The sequence below is a fragment of the Rhinolophus sinicus genome, chromosome 16, assembly GCF_057876585.1.
Source record: "Rhinolophus sinicus isolate RSI-liver-muscle chromosome 16, RSI-T2T, whole genome shotgun sequence".
NCBI classification, from domain to species: Eukaryota; Metazoa; Chordata; class Mammalia; order Chiroptera; family Rhinolophidae; genus Rhinolophus; species Rhinolophus sinicus.
The window spans coordinates 43610173-43631941 of record NC_142516.1 but is presented as its reverse complement, the minus strand read 5'-3'; the positions used below and the strand labels follow the sequence as shown (position 1 = coordinate 43631941).

The 21769-nt window shown below is 36.6% G+C and overlaps 1 protein-coding gene across 1 annotated transcript in view; it reads left to right on the top strand.

Moving 5' to 3' along the window:
* Positions 1–21769, top strand: part of RORB (RAR related orphan receptor B) — a 183323-nt gene that overhangs the window by 141657 nt on the left and 19897 nt on the right. Inside the window, exons 4-6 of the mRNA XM_019736709.3 lie at positions 3446–3847; positions 19900–20021; positions 21373–21505. Of these exons, the coding sequence (XP_019592268.1) occupies positions 3446–3847; positions 19900–20021; positions 21373–21505 (657 nt within the window). The remainder of the gene's footprint in view (positions 1–3445; positions 3848–19899; positions 20022–21372; positions 21506–21769) is intronic.

Here is a 21769-nt window from a genome sequence, read left to right as displayed (position 1 = left end):
GATCAAAATGAGGGGTAAGAGCTTATCAAGAGCAAGTACCATCATTACTGAATATTTATAAAGCATTTGCAATGTATACAGAATTGTGCTAGTTTCTTTGAGAGCTAGCAGTTTAACAAGAGGCTGCCTCTATACTCAAGTGAATCTCATTAACAGAATAATTCAAGTTTGAGAGGGGCAAACACTTAAAATATGTGCCATTCTGATTAACGGGTAGTGGTAAGAAGAATGGTAATGTTTGAAAGTATAATAGTAATACAGCCTTTGTTGAAATAGGCCTATGAATACAACAAATGTATGCATTTACAAATAGTGAATTATTTATATGTCAGGAAAGATCAATAGGTCTGTTTTTTCTGTTTTTTGGCTTTTTTTTGACATTTTTTTTTTTACATTTTTTTCCCCAAATGTGTCACCAGTTTAATTATAGGAAGGGGCATAAAACTGAAACACTGGCTTATCAGTGTTTCTGAAACGAATAGAAAATTTATTCTAAAATAATATTAGAGTAATTGTCAATAATGTCCTAGATTTAGAATGAAGCCTGATAATTCCAAAAGTAGTGGGGCTTTCAGTTGTTTCTTTGAAAATATTTCAGTTTGCTCAGTGACCCGATAAGTTAATTTCTTGGAAAAAGCATAATTATTCACCATTGAGCTTTCAGATGTTCATGAGGGCAGAGGTCTTGATAGCATACTTATTTGACATTATTAGCTTTGATCATGAGATCTGTGGTTAACAGCAGAATTCTGAACTTAAAGTTCTTAAATGTAGGATCTTGACTGGGTTCATTCATTCATCTGCCATCAACTACAAGTCAGTCTGTGCCTCTACTGTTTATAGATGGCACTGTATGGGATAACTGAGGTGGTTTGGCTCTGCTTCACATACCTTACCCTCCAGCAAGCTAGCTTAGGCATGCTCTTTTTGTGGTGAGATACTCACACAAGTACTTTGGAAGCCTCTGTTTATGTCACATGTCAATATCCCGTTAACCCAAAACAGGCCACGTGACCCTGAGTCAGCGGTGGGGTAGAATGCCTATACAGAATGAAAAGGCACTGCAGATTTACATGGGGGAGGTCATGGAAATAGATAAGAGGAATTAGAGTCATTAATAAACTCAATCTACACAATGTATGTTTCACCTACATATAGAGTGTATAGAAATCTAAAACAAGGATTAAATGGAAAAAGTTTTAAAAGAGACACTGCATTTCTCTCTCCATGTTAGAAGTGTTTCTCATTCTCAACTGTTTTTCTTCTATAAATTTTAGACTAACAAATGCAAAACTATTCTACTAAAGTAAGTCAGAAAGTGCATATACTCCAGCCAAAACAAAAATCTTAATCTATAGCAATAGATATAAATTTTGTATTCACCTCCGTAGCTCTGTAACAAAGAGCTATTCTGAACCTCCACGAATGCAAGAAACAGAGGATCAGCAGATAAAGAAGCATGTCATTACCTTCTTAGGGAGGAGGGGAAATTGTTTCTGAATCAAAATTTATCGTGGTTTATTTTTTCTTACACAAAAAGGTTTGTTTTTCCCCTAGAGAATTATATATAGTAAACATACAATACATAATTATCTGTAAAGATATAATATAAAGGTACAGAGAACACTTTCCCTAAAAGTTTCTATGCAATTCTCTCCACAGACAAACTACAAATACCACTACAATTAGTAAGCAAATAAATTTGTCTCTGAGAAACAAAATCTAATAGTGTCTCTACAAACAGAGTTAAACACAATGATCTAAATGATTCAAAACCCTATAAGAACGAAAATTGAGGTGGAAAGAGGAGTTTGGTCTGAATTAAGCAGATTGTCTTCATTCAGAAAAATTACTGGATAACTACCACATTGTTTTCCAACTTAGTCAGCGTCAGAAAGTAAGAACATAGGCTTTTCAGAAGGATTTGGGAGAAATAGGAAGAGATTGGATTGCCCGAAGTCCACCCTTCACATCTATAATCCAGCAGGCAAGAAGGAGGAAAATGACGTGCCCCAACACCCAAAAGTGTATGCAGCCCTTCTATTTACATCATGTTACCTATAACTTAATCACATAGTCACACCTGGAAGTGGGAGAGGCTGGCATCTGTGGTCTCCATTTTGAACAGCTGATGCTTAGATAAAATTTTGGTAGCTCTATAACTAATGGAAGAAGAATGAATACTGGAGGAATATTGGGGGGTGAAATGGTGGCTCTTTCACAGCAAGAATCTCTTCTGTGGGCCCTTCATGCTGAAGAGTTCTTAAGCACTTCACGCTTTAGTTATTCTCAAAAGTTATTCTCATCAACCCTAGTGACCGAATCCAGGAATTGAACCTGTTTCTACCCTCCACTTTATCCTTTCTACGTTCCCTGAGCTTCCAACATCACCAGGTGATGGGAACACTGTCACAAAAGAAAAAGAAAAAAAAAAAAACAGAAAAGCAGAAAGGAACTTCCAAGCTTGCCATAGATCCCACCATTAACATGAGCTGAATAACATAGTGCTTGATAATTTAGACAAGGTGGCCCCTTGACTCGGGATGTTCACAGCCTAAAATGGGAGTTGACTGCTTGTGAGGAAAAATGTCAATATCATAACAGTTCAGGAGATTAAGCTTGATCGCTTCTCGGCCTTTTGGCTAAGATCAAGTGAAGATTAAGCTTGATAAGTTAAGAAGAAATGCATTCAGATCAAAGCATCTTCATATTACTCTATGAACACTCACAGAGCCCCTTCCTCCTCTTCCCTCAGAATGGCTAAGGATTTTGCCAGAAGAGATGGGCACTCTAAAACTTTGGTTGTAGAATGAGAAATGAGGGGTTACTGTTGGCTCACTTGCTGACCATTGGATGTGCAAAATTGCTACTTTCCAAAGATCCTTCATTTGCTCCTAAAGCCAACTAAAGGCAAATGATGTGGTTTACTTAAAATTGTGTTTATAACTCTGCCCCCACGTCCTTGTTCTGACCCAACACACTATTTAGAAGACAGTGAAATAATAAGGTCCTGTCCGACAATCTAGTAATCCTAATGCAGGGGTAGGGGAACTAATAATGAGTTTTGGCTGACATTTTAATAGCAGGTACTATTTAGTAGTTTTTGTTTTTTATGGTTTTTTGGGTTTCCCTCTCCCCCACCCCCTGCAAGAACAAGGAAATATGCCTTCTAACTTCATGGCAACAAATGTGAAAACAGATAAGTAAGTTTTCACATTTCTGTCTAGCTTAGATTTAGTTCTCGCTATGTACATAAACCAGCACAGAAATCCCTGAATATAACCTTTCACCAAATGTGGAGTGCAAGTGAATGGACTCTGGGCTATGGTGCTAGGAGTTTGTGCCTTTGATGTTGAGGCGACAACCATCCATGACCCTTTGGACTTGAGGCTGTTAATGAGAATGATAACTGCAATGCTGTTTTCTGCTTTTTTCTCCAACCCAGCTGTGAAGTTTGGGAGGATGTCCAAGAAGCAAAGGGACAGCCTGTATGCTGAGGTGCAGAAGCACCAGCAGCGGCTGCAGGAGCAGCGGCAGCAGCAGAGTGGGGAGGCAGAAGCCCTTGCCAGGGTGTATAGCAGCAGCATCAGTAACAGCCTCAGCAACCTGAACAACGAAGCCAGTGGCACTTATGCCAATGGACACGTCATTGACCTACCCAAGTCCGAGGGTTATTACAATGTGGATTCCGGCCAGCCGTCCCCTGATCAGTCAGGACTTGACATGACTGGAATCAAACAGATAAAGCAAGAACCTATCTATGACCTCACATCCGTACCCAACTTGTTTACCTATAGCTCTTTCAACAACGGGCAGTTAGCACCAGGGATCACAATGACTGAAATTGGTAAGTGGAAGTCAACTCCCAACTCATTTTTTGGAAATTCTGCTTTGAAGTTGCCTGGTCCTATTTTGTATGGTCATTTTCTAAGGTCTACATTGAATTACTTGCATTCGTGGCTTCTAATGAGAAAATGAATTGATTTTAAAATGTATTCTACTAACCGTCATTGTTCCCCTGCCCCGTAAAAGTTTGTTTCAAGCAAAGGGAGAAAGACGAAATTATAAACAGAAAGATGCTATCTGTAAAAGAAAAAAACAAGCTATCTGTTAAATTTGGGTTTATCACTGAAGGAAAATTTCAGCAAGGATTCACAGTGGTGGTATTTAAAGTAAAATAGCTAAGGGATATAGAAATAGTGTGTAATAACTGAATGAACAGGTCTCCAACTCTCCCACTAAGATAACTGGGGACAAACCATAAGCAAACGGTACCTCAGTTTCATTCTTACTAAAAGCAGAGGAATAGGCCAGAAGATCTCGAAGCCTCTTGTAAATCTGAATTCCAGAATTCTACATGGGAATAGAGTATGAATTACTGGCAATGAAAAGAGTGTAGTCTGGAATGTTACAGAACATAACAGCAACAGATAAGCCCTCGTCACAGGCGTGATTGCATCAGCAACCCGATCCTCTTTCTGCTGTGATGTCCTTTGACTCCTAAGGAGTGGTCTTCAAGAGTGTTCTTTCCTATGCACGCTCTCTTCTGACCTGTCGCAACTGTGTTTAACCCTGTTAAGTTCAGAAGTGTATTAAATGTTTAACGAGCTGATCTCATTAACTAAGTGCCATAAAAAATATTGATGTAGGTTTAACACATTACCCTCCAGGGTAATGGAATTGCATGTTAACAGTGGCCTAGAAGAGCTAAACAAACAGTGGCTATACCAGGGTTCGTTGCAGTATTTAGTTTACTGGGGAAAGCAATGTAGAACTCAGGAACTGTTGAGGCCTCCTCACACCCCACCCTGAGAGGTAGCAGAGCAGTGTTTAAGAACCAAGCCACCTGACTTCAAATTCTGGCTCTCTGGCTTATTATTTGTTCTGCGAAAAGTTTCTAAATCCCTGGTTGCTCATCTGTCTTTTTGTTTTTTGTTGTTTTGTTTTGTTTTTGATTGCTCATCTTTAAAAAGGGAAAAGTAGTATTCATTCATAGACCACAGGGTTGTTGTAAATATTAAATGAGTTAATACTTGTAAAACAGAGCAATGTTTGGAACTCAGCAAGTGCTCAATCCCTTGGCTGTTATTACTCATGTACCATGTGCTCAGTCACCTTCGCTGGCTGCACTGTGAGTAGGAGCCTAAAGCCTACGTGTTTTAAATAAAGTTGATGTGAACACATAATGAAGTACATGCCATATGTATCTTGGCTACTTCTACCATCTGGTTGAGGAAGACGCGATGTTACACAGTTATAAAACGTTATCTCTCCCTTTTAGCAATTCAGCATGTGACAGTGAGTAAAGAAGCTATTGACAAAACACCTGTAATGACATTCACAACTGAGAGACAGAAAACTAAACACCAGCTATAATACAAAAATATTTATTATTATTGCTATTCTTGTTTTTTAACTATGTCAGAGGCACTTCACACACATTTAGTTTTCACGAGCATCTAAGTAAACATAGTGTTTCCATTTTACAGATGAGGAAACAGAGGTTTAGAGGTGTCTCATGACCTTCCCAGGGTCCTTTGGTTACTAAATGATAGAGCCAGGTTCCACCCTTGGGAGTCTGATTCCAGAATCATTTTGCTTATCCATTATCCTACTACCTGCTATGGGTTTAATATCCACAAACTGCATTGTCAACCAATCAGGACAGTCTTTTTAAGTGAAGTCATTTAATATTTCCAAGAGGACATGTTAACAAAAAAGAGAAATAGGCACCATTTTTTGTTTTTATCCTACTTAATATTTAAGTGCCAAAGTCTGCTATTGATTTGGAACATATGTTCAAAACCTAGTGAAACAAAACAATTGTTGGGTAATCTTTTTCCCCATACCCAAAAAGGAAAGTCTTGTAAGAATTCAGAAATCACAGTTTCACAGAAGTATTATGGAAAAAGAGAGACAGCCAAAATGATCAGGTCTGGATAACCCTAGGCAAGTCACTTCTCTGGTCCTCAGTCTATTCATCTGTGAACTGATGACTTGATAATCTCAAAATTCACCCAGATGTTCCACACAGACATTGATACCAAAATGAACTAGCATGTATTTTCTTTTTATTATTTCAAGATACCATTAGTCTTCAGAGATCTCTAGATATTCTCTAAATTGTGGAGGCTTGTTCCATCAGACTTTTAGGGATGCAATTAGATTGTCCTGCTAATGCTCTCACATTTAGCAGGCTCTTAATCCTAATCATTGTGTTGGTTCACATTTTGTTAAAACAGCAATGCCATCTAGTGGACACAGACTCCTTCTCTGGGTGTCAAACGTAGGTACCTATGACAAGCCGCAATAATGGGATACGCTATTCTTTCCTGCACCATCCAAAAAACTGCCACCCATTTATGCACTAAAACACTAATTTCCTAACAGGATCACTGGGTGGAAAGTCATGAAAGGTATAGCATTGGTGGTTAAGGACTCTGGTTCTGGAGTCAGACTGCCTGAGTTCAAAATCTGATGTGCCTTTTCCCTTAAACAACTTACCTTCTAACCTCTGAAGTCTCAGAGGTTATGAACCTGGGACAATAATAGTCCCTACTTGTGTGTATTGATTAAACGAGTTAATATTTGTAAGTTCTTAGGACAACATCTGTCATGCATAAGCCTCATTATTACTCATATAATTGGTATTATTAGTAATCTCATTATTACTTAATAACATTACTAGTTATGACAGGTCCTATAACTACCTTTTATTGAACACCTACATTGAGCTGAGCAATGTCCTATATTTAATACTCATAACAATCCTATTATACCTGTTATATAAGTATTTGTGTATCCATTTTACAGATGAAAAAACTGAGGCTCCGAAGTTACAAAATGTGTAAAAATCAATGTAGACATACAAGCCCAGGTCTGAGTAACATCAAAACCCATTCTTTTAATCATTATACTGTATTCTCTCTCATCAACAAAGGGAGTCCCACAAGCTAATTGGCATTCCCACCACAAAACATGCTTAGTGTTTGCTGTCTGCCCCACGTCCTTCTAGGTACTACAAAGGAGCTTACAGAGTGAACATGCTGACATTTTGACTTGACTGGATTAATGAGCATCTATACTAATCTGGCTAGTGGCGAGCTCTCATAGAGAGAACCTTATGCCAGACAAAATACAAAATCTGATGTTAGCCACATTTTCACAGGGTGAATTCAAGCCTATATCACACTAAGGAATTTTTTTAAACATTGTTCTTGGCTATTAGAAGTTCTGATCTGTTTCCTCGGGTTTCTGAGAGAACAATGAAATTTGTACAACCAGGGTATTATTCTCATATTAGATCATCTTAAAAGCAGTTGTTTTTTAAACCAGTTTTTGGATTAGTCCATGTAGGTATGGTTTTACAGTTTGGAAACTTTTAATAAAAACATACATTTAAGAACCATAAAACAACTGTATAAGTAATAGCATGCAGATCCCAAAAAGTCAGTTACATGAATGTTATCAGAGGAATATTCCCAGAAAAAACAAACTTGTCTTTCTAAAAGTGCAGCAAAGAAACTACAAACTTCCTAGTTAAAAATTCTAATAATAATAATAATAATAATAATAATGCATGTTTGGAGAGAAATGTAGGAAGTCCTTTCATGCACATTAGCCACTTTGACCTCACACCAATGCCTTCAGGTGGACAGTGACCCATTGTGCAGATGAATAAATTAAGGGTCTGAAGCAGTGAGCAATTTTCCCAGACCACAGAGTTCAAGTGGTAAAGCTTGAATTCTAATGTCGGTTATTTTACTACCCTAGACTGCCAGACATTCTTTCAAACGCATATTTTTTTTAAAATGTCAGGTACTCAAGGCAAGCAGGCCATGGTTCCTGCCCTCACCGTTTTGGAGCCAGAGACATGAAAATAAATAATTGCCATTCAGTGTGCCATATGTTGTCAGTCCCAGGCATGATGGTATCACAGAACCTCCTGGAGGTGAGGGAGATAGGGGCGTTGCTTACTCTGAGTCACATCTCTTATGAGGAATGTTATATTCCCATAGTTTTGGGAATAGAAAACAAGATGTAAGTAAGTAAGCAAACAAAACAGTATTAAACATTTCAAGAATTATATCCTTAGGTTTCTCAAAATCCCATAGGAAAAAAAGACATGAGAGAAGGGCAAAAGTAAGCTTTAAATTAATATTTAGGCAGCAGTATTAGCTGGGTGTAGCTGAAATTTTCCTTCAAGCTAACATGGTGGATGTGTTAAAGCTCTGAAAATAAAATTTTGCAGTGGTTGGTGGCAGGCAGAGGAAGCTGGCTAAAGGATACCTGGCAAACGAGCAGAGAATGAAAGTGGAAGCGCATGTTTTTGCTCCCTTACTCCAGCCTTTAGATGTGTTGGGAGATTCTGCAGGACTAATACTCTTAATGAAAGCTCATTTATGCTCCAAGATGATTGACAATGTATGTGTGAGGTCCCAGACAAGACAATTCAAACAGCCAAACAACACGCTTTTAAAAACAGAAATACAAAAGAATCCATCAAATTAGCTGTGATGCAAAGGGGAGAAATTGCCTTTTATACACATCACCTGAGTTTGCTTTTCTATTCCGTAATTTTTTTCTCCAGACAAAGACAATGAGATGTAAATTCATTGGTCTCTCTTCTATAAGCATAAACATAGATTTACTTTCATAATCCTTTTATGTTCTATTTATAGAATTTGGAATTTTAAGCATCCGAAATAGAAATAAACCTCTTTTTAAAAAAATTCACCTATTACAGAAGCTGAGTATTAATAGTTAGAGGGGATTACAAAAATGGATTGGCCTAAAAGTCATCTAGTCCCAGTAGAGTACTACTTTATTCTGTCAAGTCTACCTAGAAACATAGAAGATGTTTCTAGTGCTGTTTTATTTGGGGGAATTCTATAAAAGTTGATGGTGTTTCAATTGTTATTTATTAAGAAGCCAAGCAGGTGTTATGGTCTTAAGGCTGCACCTCTAATGACAGATAAATATTTTATAATTGCTTAAATCTATCTATGCATATTTATACATACATTTATATAAGTATACCTTTCTCTATGCATATTTAAATCCTCATTCAAAACTGATACAGAGAGTAGAATTTAACTCTAGCTATGTAACAGTATTTCCTATGTACTCTAATGGCACCTGTATCAAACACAGGTAGGCATTTAATTTAGAAGCAACTACCTAGTAAGTCATTAAAATAAAATTAGGCTAAACTGGTGGGGGAAATCAATCAAGCAGTATCGGGAAAGGAAAATTCAGTGTCTTTAGTTCTTCCTTTCTTGCTTTGAGGGCAGACATGTGGTGAACTTACACTGTCATCTAACACCATCCCCCTCGCCCCAACTATAGAGCCTCTTCAGGCAGTTCAGGGTCCTGACTCCACATACTAGCTATGTGAAAGTGTTCAAAATTAGTTCAGCTTTCTGAGGCTCAGTCTCTCCATCTGAAAAATAAGGCAGTTGGACTAAATGACTTTGAAGGATTATGGTTCTCCCAATACCTGATGGAAGGTTTGGTCATATGTACAAATTCCCTTTATTATAGTCACTTCCCAAGGAGAAGATTAAGGTAGTGGAGAGGAGGGGACTTGCAGGCAACTCAGCAATCCTGAAGGATGCTGAAGTACTTGCCTATGGCAGTAGACAGCCACACCTCCCTTCCCAGGAGCAGGACCACATTTGTGACTTTCCATGGGGTAGAATGACCCTGTCACAATCAAATCAGAACTATGCACCAGCCTCTTCTCTCTACCCTCCCTCCAAAAGAAGAAGAAAAGAGAGATCCGATTAAAATGAGCATCAAGGACAACCAGAGGCAGCTCAAGGATAGGGTGGTGGCCAATTCCAAAATACTCCAAGTTCATGTACAATCAGTGTAGAGAATGAGCTGCTATATGGATAGATACAGCTTTGGGGGAAATCCACCTGTCCTCTCTGGCCCACTCCAACATGATTACCTCCCCAAGTCCCTCTTAAGAGAAAAAAGAGAAAGTATAAAATGAAGGTATCTTTTTGACTACTAAGGGACCAGCCTGAGCCCAGGCCCACGCAAGTCGCCTTGTTCACTGAAGAGGTACTCACTTGACTCCTCTGAAATTTTAACACCACCTTGTTCTTTGCCACCCACAGAGTATCTCTCAAGAAGGCTGCTATTTCCAAAATGCTGCCTTCTATCTCAAAAAGGAATTCCCCAAGAATGGAACTGGGCTAATCAACTTGACTTGTCACCAGCCCATGGCCATGAATTATTCTAGAGCATCCTGAGACAAAGAACACCATAGTTCTTTGCTAGGCTCATTCAAACCCATATCTTTTTAGATATCTTTTAATAACCTCACAAAGATGGTCTAAAATCACCTGACAACATGTTGGAATCCCTCTACGGTCATGCTCAGGCAGTGATTACCAACGACTGGAATAAATAGTATAATATACACAAAAGCACTTTGTGACCAGCAGGGCTCTAAATAAATATAAAGGTGATTTACATTATAAGCAATACTCATATATATGCTCAATTCAAGTACTTATATGCATACATATCTGTTTATAGCCCATGTATGCATATTAGTCATTACATGCTTGTACCTCTGTTAATACAGCTTTCCTAATATGCTAGCATTCACTAGATTAGGTAAATCTTTTAAATCACCTTTTCTATTTTGAGTTGGAAAGTGTGCAAAATTGATCTTCCTCAGTGGACGTGCCCTGGAGATACTAGTTTGGAATTAATCTTTTTACGCCGAATTCAGAATTTCATAAGAAGATTCTAAAAATCCACTAACCTACCCCCCCGCAAAAAAAAAAAAAAAAAAAAAAAAAACTATTGAGAAGCTATTAGAAAACCAATTCCATTTTATACACTCAATTTCAAAAGCCATGGTAGATATGAAATATTCTGCTATAAGGAAAAGGAAAGAAGACTTCATGCAGTTCTGCCTCTGACTTACCAAGGGAGGGAATGTTTATGTGTATACGATAACCACTGAAACAGCCCCCACTGTTGAACAGCATTTCAAGTCATTGCAAGCTTGGACAATGCTCTTGGGAAAATCTCTGAATCACTTTTCCACCGATTGGGGTGGATATGTACTGCCTGCGTTAGCCTCACTGTCAAGCACCTATTTTGGGAAGAGCCGGTTAGGGTTAAAATACCACACAGAAATGTCAATTGATGGCCAGGTTGCTGAAGGTCAACACTTTGGTGTTATTAGCATAATATAAAACCAACCTATCAGGCTCTCTCTCCCGACCAGTACAGGATTTATTTATGTGATGTTTACAAAGCTGGGGAAACCTGTTGGAAATATTCCTAACCGGAAAGACTTTCTGTTTGTTTACGTGTTTTGTTTTGTATTTGTTTTTATTTTAGGTTGTAAACTTTACTTTGACAATATACCTTCAATATTAAGGAGAAAGAATTTACTATTTAAATTTGAGCCATATTTATGAGGTCTATTGTAGAACTACTATTTGGTTTTCAAACAAGTTTGTTCTAGGATAATTTTATGCTAGGTTATTTAGAAAACACTTATTTTAAAACATTAATCAATTAAATGTATTATTTAAGTAATCAGTTACTTTTAACATTTTAGATCAAATGTTTGAAAAAGTGTGACATTTGCCTCCAAAGATTTCCTCTGAATTAGTTCTTCCTAAAGGTCAGAAGAACATTGACTAAATTTCCAAAAGAAGGGTGAGATGAGGGAAGGGTTGCTTGTGTTTAAATTAACAATCAATCCATATGTCAACAAAATCCAAACAGTAAAAGTCAATCCTAATGATGGCCCTAAGCTATTTTCATAATTAGGACTTCATCATCTGTGACCTACTAATTGTCCTTTGGCTAGTGTGTGGAGGTACAGTATTTAAGAGAGTAGGGAAAGATTTTAATGGGCTTTAGATTATATTATTTTTGTTTGTTCTATCTAAGACTCTCCCAGTGCTTTTAAGACTGAACTGTGCTCTTATCCTCCGTAATTCTGCAAGATTTCTCCCTCGTGAGTCAAAACAGAAAGAAATGCCCATGTAGCCTCTCAGATTCAAGTTGCCATGCTTCATACAGCCCTTAGAAAATGTCTCTGCTGCCAAATCCCTCTGTAGATGGATAATTAAACCCAAAGATACTAAGACTTTAAGATGTTAAGTGACTTCTCAAAGGGCATGAAATAAAAGTCTGTAGGGGACCATATTGTCTTCCTCCATCTTATGTGATAGCTCCCTTAGAACTCATCAATTCTAGGACATTGAAGTAAGTTGATCTTTTCTGATTGTTCTGTCTTTTATTATGAAAGTTAACTTTGAAATACAATGTTTTCATAATAGGTTCTTTCTCAATTTTCTTAGCTAATTTGAAGAAAAGGAACTGTAATTTCCTCAAAATTAGACATGCACTATTGCAATAAAACAAAACACTTATGATCCAAAACAGTTTTCCATTATTCAATTATTAAGAAGGCACCATCTTAGTTCATTTGTATTGCTGCCTGTGTTTTTTCCTTGGTATATACTCTGCTTAAATACAAATGCTATATGGATTCTTTCAGTTTTTCTTTCTGCTTTACTTTCTGCTGTCTTACCTTCTATTAAAATGCTCTTACATAAGCTTCCTGAAAGTTGAGCAAATGTTAACCATTTTGTTAATCTGTTCATTCATTCTTTGCCCAGATATTACTTGTATTAATCTGATTTTTTCATTGCTTTTCTTTATGTTTATATTTCACTAAAGTGCATTTTATCATGTTTTCATTTTGTATAGTTAATAGCATAATCTCATATTTCATTAATATATTTTACTGAAGAACATTTTGGTTCAGGTCTACATGAAGTAAAAATCAGTTATTCCATTCTCTGCCATAATAATCGTCAATATAATTTGTATGAAAAGGAGACCAGAAGCTATCCTAATTCATTAGTGAGAGAGTAATGAGTGGTTGAACTATGAAACTGAGCCAACAAATGAGTTACATGTTATTTATGCCTCGCTGTTTCTTAAAAGAATTTGAGGAACTTAAATGTTAAGAATACTATTATCTTATTGAGGCTGTGGATTACTAAAACATCACTGTTTTAAGATTAAATGTTAGTGATGTCTTTATGCTGCTAGCACAATTCTACCGGGCATACCAAAAAAATGTACACATTTTAAGAGCTGTTCTCTATGTATTACTTTTTGAAGTTTAATTGAATTACAGTAGCAATGTGTATAGTATGACGTTCACTCAAGATGGCGTTAATCAAATGAATGCTAGTGTCATTCATTGTATTACAATTTTAATACAGTTTTTTCCTTTCTTAAAATGTGTGTACATTTTTTTGACACCCTCTGTCTTTATGCTAAAAAATGATTTCTAAAAAGAAATTAGAAAAATCAGAAATTGACATTATCCTCTCTGACATTGTCATCTATTACACACTAACCAATAGACTTGTTCTTTTTAATGCTAGAATACTTATAAAACTAGTGATCTATTGTCAAAAGGACAAAATGCACACTTGGTTAAATGTTTCACCTTTCAAACAGTTGTTCTAATATAGTTACTGCCTCAGAGCGTGGATTCTGAGAAATCTTGATATTCTGAAAACCTAATGCAGGCACTTAAAACTTGCCTTGAGCAAGTCCGTTAGAGATAACCTGGCATTAATTCAAAGTGAATCCCCTAAGAATTCTACTTTCACTCTAGTAGTATAAGCTAAACGGAGAATTGAGTGGTTCTCTAGATCCTTAAGGCAAGTGATAAATTAAAAATTCATTAATCATTTTGATTGAGGCCAAAGTATAGCATTTTAGAAAGAATACTACCAAGTTTAAAAAAAAAAAAATCCCTTGTGGAAGAAAATGAATAGGGGGTATAGTTCACCAAGAAGAAACCATCCTTTCTCAAGAGGGGGAAAAAAAAAAAGAGGAGGAAGAGAACGAATTAGAAAGTTCAGGTGCAACCCCCTCTAGTACTATATATAGCTGTGAGTCTCAGCTTTCTCGTCTAGGTACAGTTGGGCCACGGTGCTCTTGGTAATAACACTGAAAGCAGCATTTTATTTTAAAGATATACTCAACTTTCCTGGCTCCCAGGATGTGGGATTCTAATGAAACCATCCGTGTAATCCTTGTCTGAGACACTGTAGCCTTTGGAGAGCGCCATTTGCTGAAATGTCTAGTGAGAACTAAAATAAGCCCCTTTGGTGGAAAAAACCCGCTGAGTGGTTGAAATCAGAGCTGCAGAAGGTCATTTGCTATTTTAGTAGCAGCAAGCTGGTCCTCATTTTATAACATTATAATTATAAACAAGAAATTGTCACTTTGCTTGTCAGTTTACTTATTTCTCACTGAAATAAGCAGATGTCACCATTTTTTTTCACATAGAATTAGGTAATTTGGATGACTTGTTTCCGAACTTTGCTTTACTGTGTGTGGTTCAATACGTAAAAAAAGTTATTTTTCCTATATTTGTTTAAGCATTACTTCAAAATAATGTGTTTACTTTGTCTGATAGGATTGACCTTTAAAACTCATTTATCCTTGTGAACTTTATTATATACATCTCAACCATCTGTAAATGCCTCAAGGGGGAGACTTCCTTCCTACTTTGATTTATGCTGTAGATCGCAATGAAGATTGGTGAGGATAGGGGAGGGATGGGGAAGTCTTTACAGTTTCAGAGAGAGAATAGAGATTCAACTCACTTCTGGGATTATTTGGATACAGTCCATCTGGAAATGGAGGAAGGAGGGTAATTCCAGCCCAGAAACCTATAATTTTTTTAAATTACTACACTATTGAAAATTTCCATCAATTTTATTCCAGTTTTCCCTTCAAAAATTTAATTTCTCTCCTCTTATTGTCCATGTCGTAACTGGATTTAAGATTGCCCCCTAGGGTTTCTAGGGAAATGTGACAATTTTAACAATGTTTAACTTTTTTTTTCATCAAAAATGATAAAATGTATTTGTCTATGTCAGTTTTTTTAAACCTCTTTATTGAGATATAATTGACATACAAAAAGCTGTACATATTTAATATATACAACTTACTGAGTTTGGAGATAAGTACACACCCATGAAACCATCACCACAATCTATGCCATAAATATATCCCTATATCAATTATTTTAAAGATTTCTAGGATTATTCTTTCACTTGAATCCCAAATTGTCATTTCTATCTCATAAAGTTAGTTAATACACAAAGTGACAAATTCTATTAATTGGTTTTAAGTCTTAGCTTCCAATGAGCTTTCCTTCAAGAAATCATATGTGGGTCAAAGTCTAAAAACAAAACAGCAATTTCATTTTTAAAGTTATATATATATATATATATATATATATATATATATATATATATATATATATATGTACATATGGGGAAAGAGGAGAGGAAGAGAGAGATAAAGTGAGAGCAAGCTATTTTTCATGAAATTAACAAATAGAAAATAAGGATCCTGGTCCTAATATTAACCTGCAATTACATACCCCGTTTCCCCCTTGCTAGCGTCAATATTCACACTTTACCTTATCATGATTGAAAAGAATGACTGGACTGAGCATATAAAATTGTTCTCCTCATTCCTTGACATCATCTTAATAACTATCAAAGCAGCCCACATACTCGGAGTGATTTGGACAAATCTCTATCTCACTGAACATATATTCGGAATCTTAACTACTGAGAAGATGTAGCTGCATTTTATTTTCCACTTAAGAAATCTCTAGCTTCATCCCTGGTCTTAGGAAGAGCAGAGTGTGGGCTTCATAGTTATCACCTTTGAAGGTGGTAGAATTTCCCATTAGTCAGTCATCTGGGCCATATTCCTGTTGAACCCATTATTCCAGCACAGTGCGTGCCGACTCTTTCTTCAATATGTGCCTTCTGCAGTGCAAGCTAGTTAAAAAACCCCACAACTCTGAGAGCCAGCTGCAATCCAAGTCAGGGAAACGGATGAAGGGTGTGCGATTGCCCAGAAAGATTCCATATCCTCTGCTCTTTTACCTCAGTCTCTTTGTCTAGACTTTCTCATGTGGTTGGTCCCTGGAGATGATGGCGTTTACTATTACCTTTTCTATTTTTCCAGGCAAGGACTCTTGAAAGTTCCTTTGGCTCCCAGCAGGAACTTTGCATACTGTATTCATTTCTCTCCCTTTGTCCCTTCTTTTTAAATCCTTCTCCCCTTTTCACAACTGCAGACTCTGAGTCCAAGCAAGCCATCTCCTCTGATGTTCGTGCATCTTTATAATCTGCAGAATGAGAGCCCTCAGGCCTTGCTCCCATGGGACCAAGTCTAGCTTTACTGTGTGGTTTATCAACCTGAGCTTTGAGAGGGTCAAGTCAGGTTTTTGCATGTGGCTCACCTTTGCACTGCAGACCCATTGAAGGAAGTGGGGGGTGGGGTGTGCTTCTGCAACTGCTGCGTCTGTGTCTTAGCTTTCATTGATATTTATAAGTCTTACGTCAAAAAGAGATTTGCCTTTTGTTTCTCACTACAAGAGTATAGGAAATAATTATGCATGTTTTGTGTTTGACTTCAAAGCCATTGTGAGTACTTAGGCTTTAAAATCATTAAACATTAAATCTAAGCTTTCTAAAATCCTTTGTGAAATAAAGCAGAAAATGGAATAATGGATGGATGGATGGATGGATGGATGGGAAGATAGCTGAACGGTTAGATGGGTGGATGAATGGACATTTTCAACATTATTTTTACTAACTCAACATTGGTTGAGCACCTACTATATTTACTGTTCTCTCTCTCTCCCTCCTCCTCATTTGCAGTTCTTGTGCATCTTGTTCAGAGTTGTCTTGAATCCAGCCCCTCTGCTCCATCTCTGTTGTTCTTACCTAGTCCAAAACCTCCTCAGATCTTGCCTGAATTTTCACAACAACCAGATTAATCTTACATACTCTCTAATGCCATCTCATTGTCTTTGCCATGACCAGGACCACCTTTCTAAGATTAAAAAAAAAAAAAAAAAAAAAAAAAGATAGCATCACTGTCTTGCTTCAGAGCTTCCATAAGCTCTCAATCACCTACAAAATAAAAGCCAAATTCCTCACTCAGCTATTAAGCCTCTAGACACCATTTCCATCCCCAGTCGTATATCTCCTCATCTCTTCCATGCCCTCTATGTTTCAAATACTACAGACTTCTTTCCGGAAAAGACAGACTTAATTTCAAAACACCATTTGCTAGCTCTATAAAAATGGGTCTAGAGTCACTCACTCTTTCTGAATCTCATTTTCCTTCTCAGTAAAAGAGAAATGGTTGTAAAAGGTAAGCGCTGTAATAACAAAATATGTCAGAAATTATCAAGCCTATAGCTAATTTTTTCTATCTGTGCCTTTGTAATGTCATTCCCTCTACCTGAGGTTCATCTTTGTCTTCCCCATATGACAAACTCCTGCTTAGACCCAGGTCAGCAGACATCTTCTCCATGGTTATTTTTCTGCTTCCCCTAGATTGAGTTAGACACTTTCTTCTTTGGGCTCCCCCAATAACTCAGGGAATTTATTGCATCATATGATATGATATATGATATGATATGGTATGATTTTAGATCCTGAAAAGTCTTTTTTAAAATCTGTATCTTAACCTGGTATATAATAGCTTCTCACAAATATTTGTTGAATGAATATATGAGGCACTGTGCTGAGCTCTGCAGTCCAGTTGTTGAAGAGCTCACAATCTTGAAGGGTATGGAACAAACAGAATCCATACAAATAACCACAATGTGAGGGCTTACTTGGAGGTAGAATCAAAGTGTAATAGCAGCTGGCCCTTCTACGTGAGGACACAGGGAAACAGGGAAACCTTCACCAGGAATGGACATGTGAGTTGAGTCCTAAAGCATGCATGTGGATTTCACTTCCAGTTTTGCTTAACCTGCCCACCTGTTTGTTATGCCCACTCCTCCTCATACCCCATAAAGCCCTAAGCATTGGTGGCAGAAGGCCAGAGAATTCTAAAACTTTGGCCAACAGTTCCCAGGAAATGTCATAAAGTTACAGATAGAGTTTTTCATAACACAATTTTGAGCAGCAACTGTAGTTTTGCTTATAAACCTTGAAGCCAGTAAATTACTGACAAATCAGCATATCTTTGAAGATGAAAACAAACTATATCAAGAAGATTAAAATGATGAGCTATAAAAATCTATGTTTTCATTATATACCTATGAGGAATAGATATGTCTGCTCTACATTCTAAGTAATTAGACTGCTCAAGTAAAATTGATAAATGATAAACCATGGCATAGCAATCTATTTTAATATGACTTATAAAGTAATTCCTACCCTTTTTTTGTAACATAAGAGGATAGTCAATAAAATTATGAATACAGGATTTTTTAAAGAAAGGATTTTATAAGATGATAAACAATAAGTCTAGATATGCTCAATGCTGAATCCAATAGAACATAACTATAATCATAAGTTAACATTCGTAGCAACTTCTACATCAATCACTTTATAGTTCTGATTGAAAAATTCTAATAAATAGTGAAATATCTTCTTTCACTAGTACTGATCCCAAAACTAAATCTCTGTTTTATTTCCATTGGAGTCATCACATTGCTTCCCTGATGACAAACAATATAGAATGTCCTAATAATGATAATTTATTTAATGCTTATAATGTGCTAGGCAATAGACTATATGACATTTTTTTAATTTGGAAAGTACATTAGAAGCTTAATAAGCTTATGTTTTTTTTCATTCTCTACATCACTAAAATTCAGTTTATTTCATACCATATATACCAGAAGCTTAGCAAGGTAAAAAGAAGTTACCTAAGTACTGCTTTGAAAATTATCTTGGAGAAATGAAATATGGCTATGTAGAAAAAAAAGTGTCATAAAGGAAAACAAATTTGAAATGGCACAACCTGAAACACAAGAAAAATTCAATTTCTGTATGAGCCAAGAACAGTTATCAGACCAAAAATTTGGTCATACCCCACATATAGAATTCCTATGCACTTTGGTTTTCCAAGATGTCACCTTCTTCATGTGTTCCAATAGCAGATGGAATTATTAGGGGACTGCTTGCCAATTCTGTCCAACTTCAGGTGATTTACAGCAGGTTTTTAAGGAGAGCTCCTGTGTCTGGTTTTATCACTCAAATTTCATACGTCCAAACCCCAAACCATTGGTATTTAAGATACCAAATACAACTCATTTTGGATAAATGGCCCCAAAAGACAGATTGTGCTTGTTACTACTTTTTCATGGATATAATCATTTTCTCTTTTTGTAGCTCTCTTTTAAAAATTTCATCATATAAAAAAATTAGAAAAGAGAATATAATGGCCCAACTTCAATAATTATCAACTCGTGAGTCAATATTATTTTATCTGTACCCCCCACCCCCTTATTAATTATGTAAGATATCTACATGGTTCCAAAGTCAAATCTACAAAAATATCATCAGAGAAGTCTAGCTTCTATCCCTGTCCCTCTACTGTATTCTCCTTTTTCTATAGAAAACTATTTTTTAGATTATTGCTTAATTCTCCCTTTAAAAAATAATATAAGCAAATATATTTATATTTTAATTCTTTCTGAGATAAACAATGGGGTCTAATGATTTTCAAACATTTTAAAGTATTAGAGTGTAAATGTCAAGACTGTTAGTGGAATTGTAGGAATTTTACACTTTCCAACTTGTAAAACACAGGTTTGTGATCAAAAAGAAAAGGAAAAGGCAGTGAATTTTTATTAAAAGACTCAAAATTGGAAACAGGCCATAAAGAGTTTGTCTGGAGATTTAAAAATAGATAGTAGTGTTAAAAACACTCTAATACAATTGGAGTATCTCCAAAAGACATTCCAATAGTAAACACGTTAAGAGCAATTTTCTTTGAGCAGAGTGGGATTTCATTGACAAACCCTCAAATTCATATTCTTTCTCACAGATCGAATTGCACAGAACATCATTAAGTCCCACTTGGAGACATGTCAATACACCATGGAGGAGCTACACCAGCTGGCGTGGCAGACGCACACCTATGAAGAAATTAAAGCGTATCAAAGCAAGGTACTCTGGAAAAGTAACTATGGGAAAGTATTAGAGAAACTGTGGCTTCTCTATTTCTGGCTTTCTCAACCTCAGCAGTATTGACATTTTCAGCTGGACAATTCTTTGCCGTAGGGACTGTCCTGTGCACTGTACGATGTTTAGCAGCATCCCTGGTCTCCACCCACTAAATGCCAGTAGCACTCCCGTCACACACAATGAAAATCAAAATGTCTCCAGATACTGCCAAATGTTTCCCAAGTGCCAAAACTACCCCAGTTGAAAACCACTGCCCTGCTTGAGTGACGGGAGAGACTAAGCATACACCAAATGATTTTAGAACATCTCATGGTGGCTTCTTGGAGCCAGGTAAGGAGCAGGAGCAGTTGAGAAATCACAGTCTCAAACTTACACTGCAGATCTATGTGACAAAGCCTTCTAAATGTTTTTTCTTGCCCACATGTTTAAAAAGACCAACTCACCCCACATTATTATTGTTATTATTTTGATTACTTTTTGTGTCCATTAGAGAAGTTTTTAAGAGAAGAAATTTGTTGTTGTTCTATATTCACTTTGTTTTAGTTTGGGATTGAGATCCTCAATTACAAAATTTACCAATAAATGAAATTTTAATAAAATGTATAAATGTGTTTGTATCTAAATACATGATTACAGCATACTGATTTTCTCCACTGAAACAATTAAATCTTACCACTTTTATATAAATAAGGAGAAGAAAGCATAGATATTGTTATGGTCAATAAAAACCAGAATTAACACACTTTGATTTATATTTCTCATTCCAAAATAAACAACCCAAAGATCAAAATACATTTCTGGAAGTCTGTATTACTTAAAAGAGAGGTTTGATTTGATATCTTTTCCCTTGAAATTCATTTTATACTGAAAAACAAACTTTGTAAGTTCTGCAAAAAGAACACAGAATAAAAATATTACAAGTTTAGTGTCCATCAGGTACCCGTGAAAATAACCTTATAAAAGCCTGTGAATGAAATCTCTATTCCTCAGTGCAAGAATTTATTTTTACTAAATAGACTAAGAGCTTGAGTTTATTTAGCCGAGGCAAAGGAGGAAAAGGAAGAGAAAAGAGTAAAGAAACTATAAATAACTATCTTTACATGCTATTGCAATGTTTCCATTATTTTAGCCTGAGTATGTTGATAATCATAGTGTATCAAGATTCAAACAGGTCAAAACACTATCTTAGAAAATATTGTCTACCACTTTTAAAGGAATTGGGTAAATTCCCACCTTGGGCCCAAGTGCTAGGTAAGCGCGCAACCCTGAGTATTGCATTGACTCTCCAAGTTGTACTTTGCTCCCCATACATTCTATCTTTTCTCTCTTGAAGTCCAGGGAAGCACTATGGCAGCAATGTGCCATCCAGATCACTCACGCCATCCAATACGTGGTAGAGTTTGCAAAGCGGATAACAGGCTTCATGGAGCTCTGTCAAAATGATCAGATTCTACTTCTGAAGTCAGGTAAGCAAGGAGAAGATTCAGGGAGTGGGCCTATTTTAGACCAGGATGCGGTCGACCCTTAGCTCAGTGTTAACTCTAGACATCCTCCTTCCAATATGTAGCTCCTTTTTACCACCCACGCTGTCAGCCAACTCCCAGAGGAAACTCTCAGTAATAAAAATGCCCTGATACTCATTCAGTTCCCCTTTGAAGTCAAATACAATTTTGCTTATTGAAAGTCGAACTATTAATTGTGAAGGTTGAGATACCCAGCTTGACAGGCAG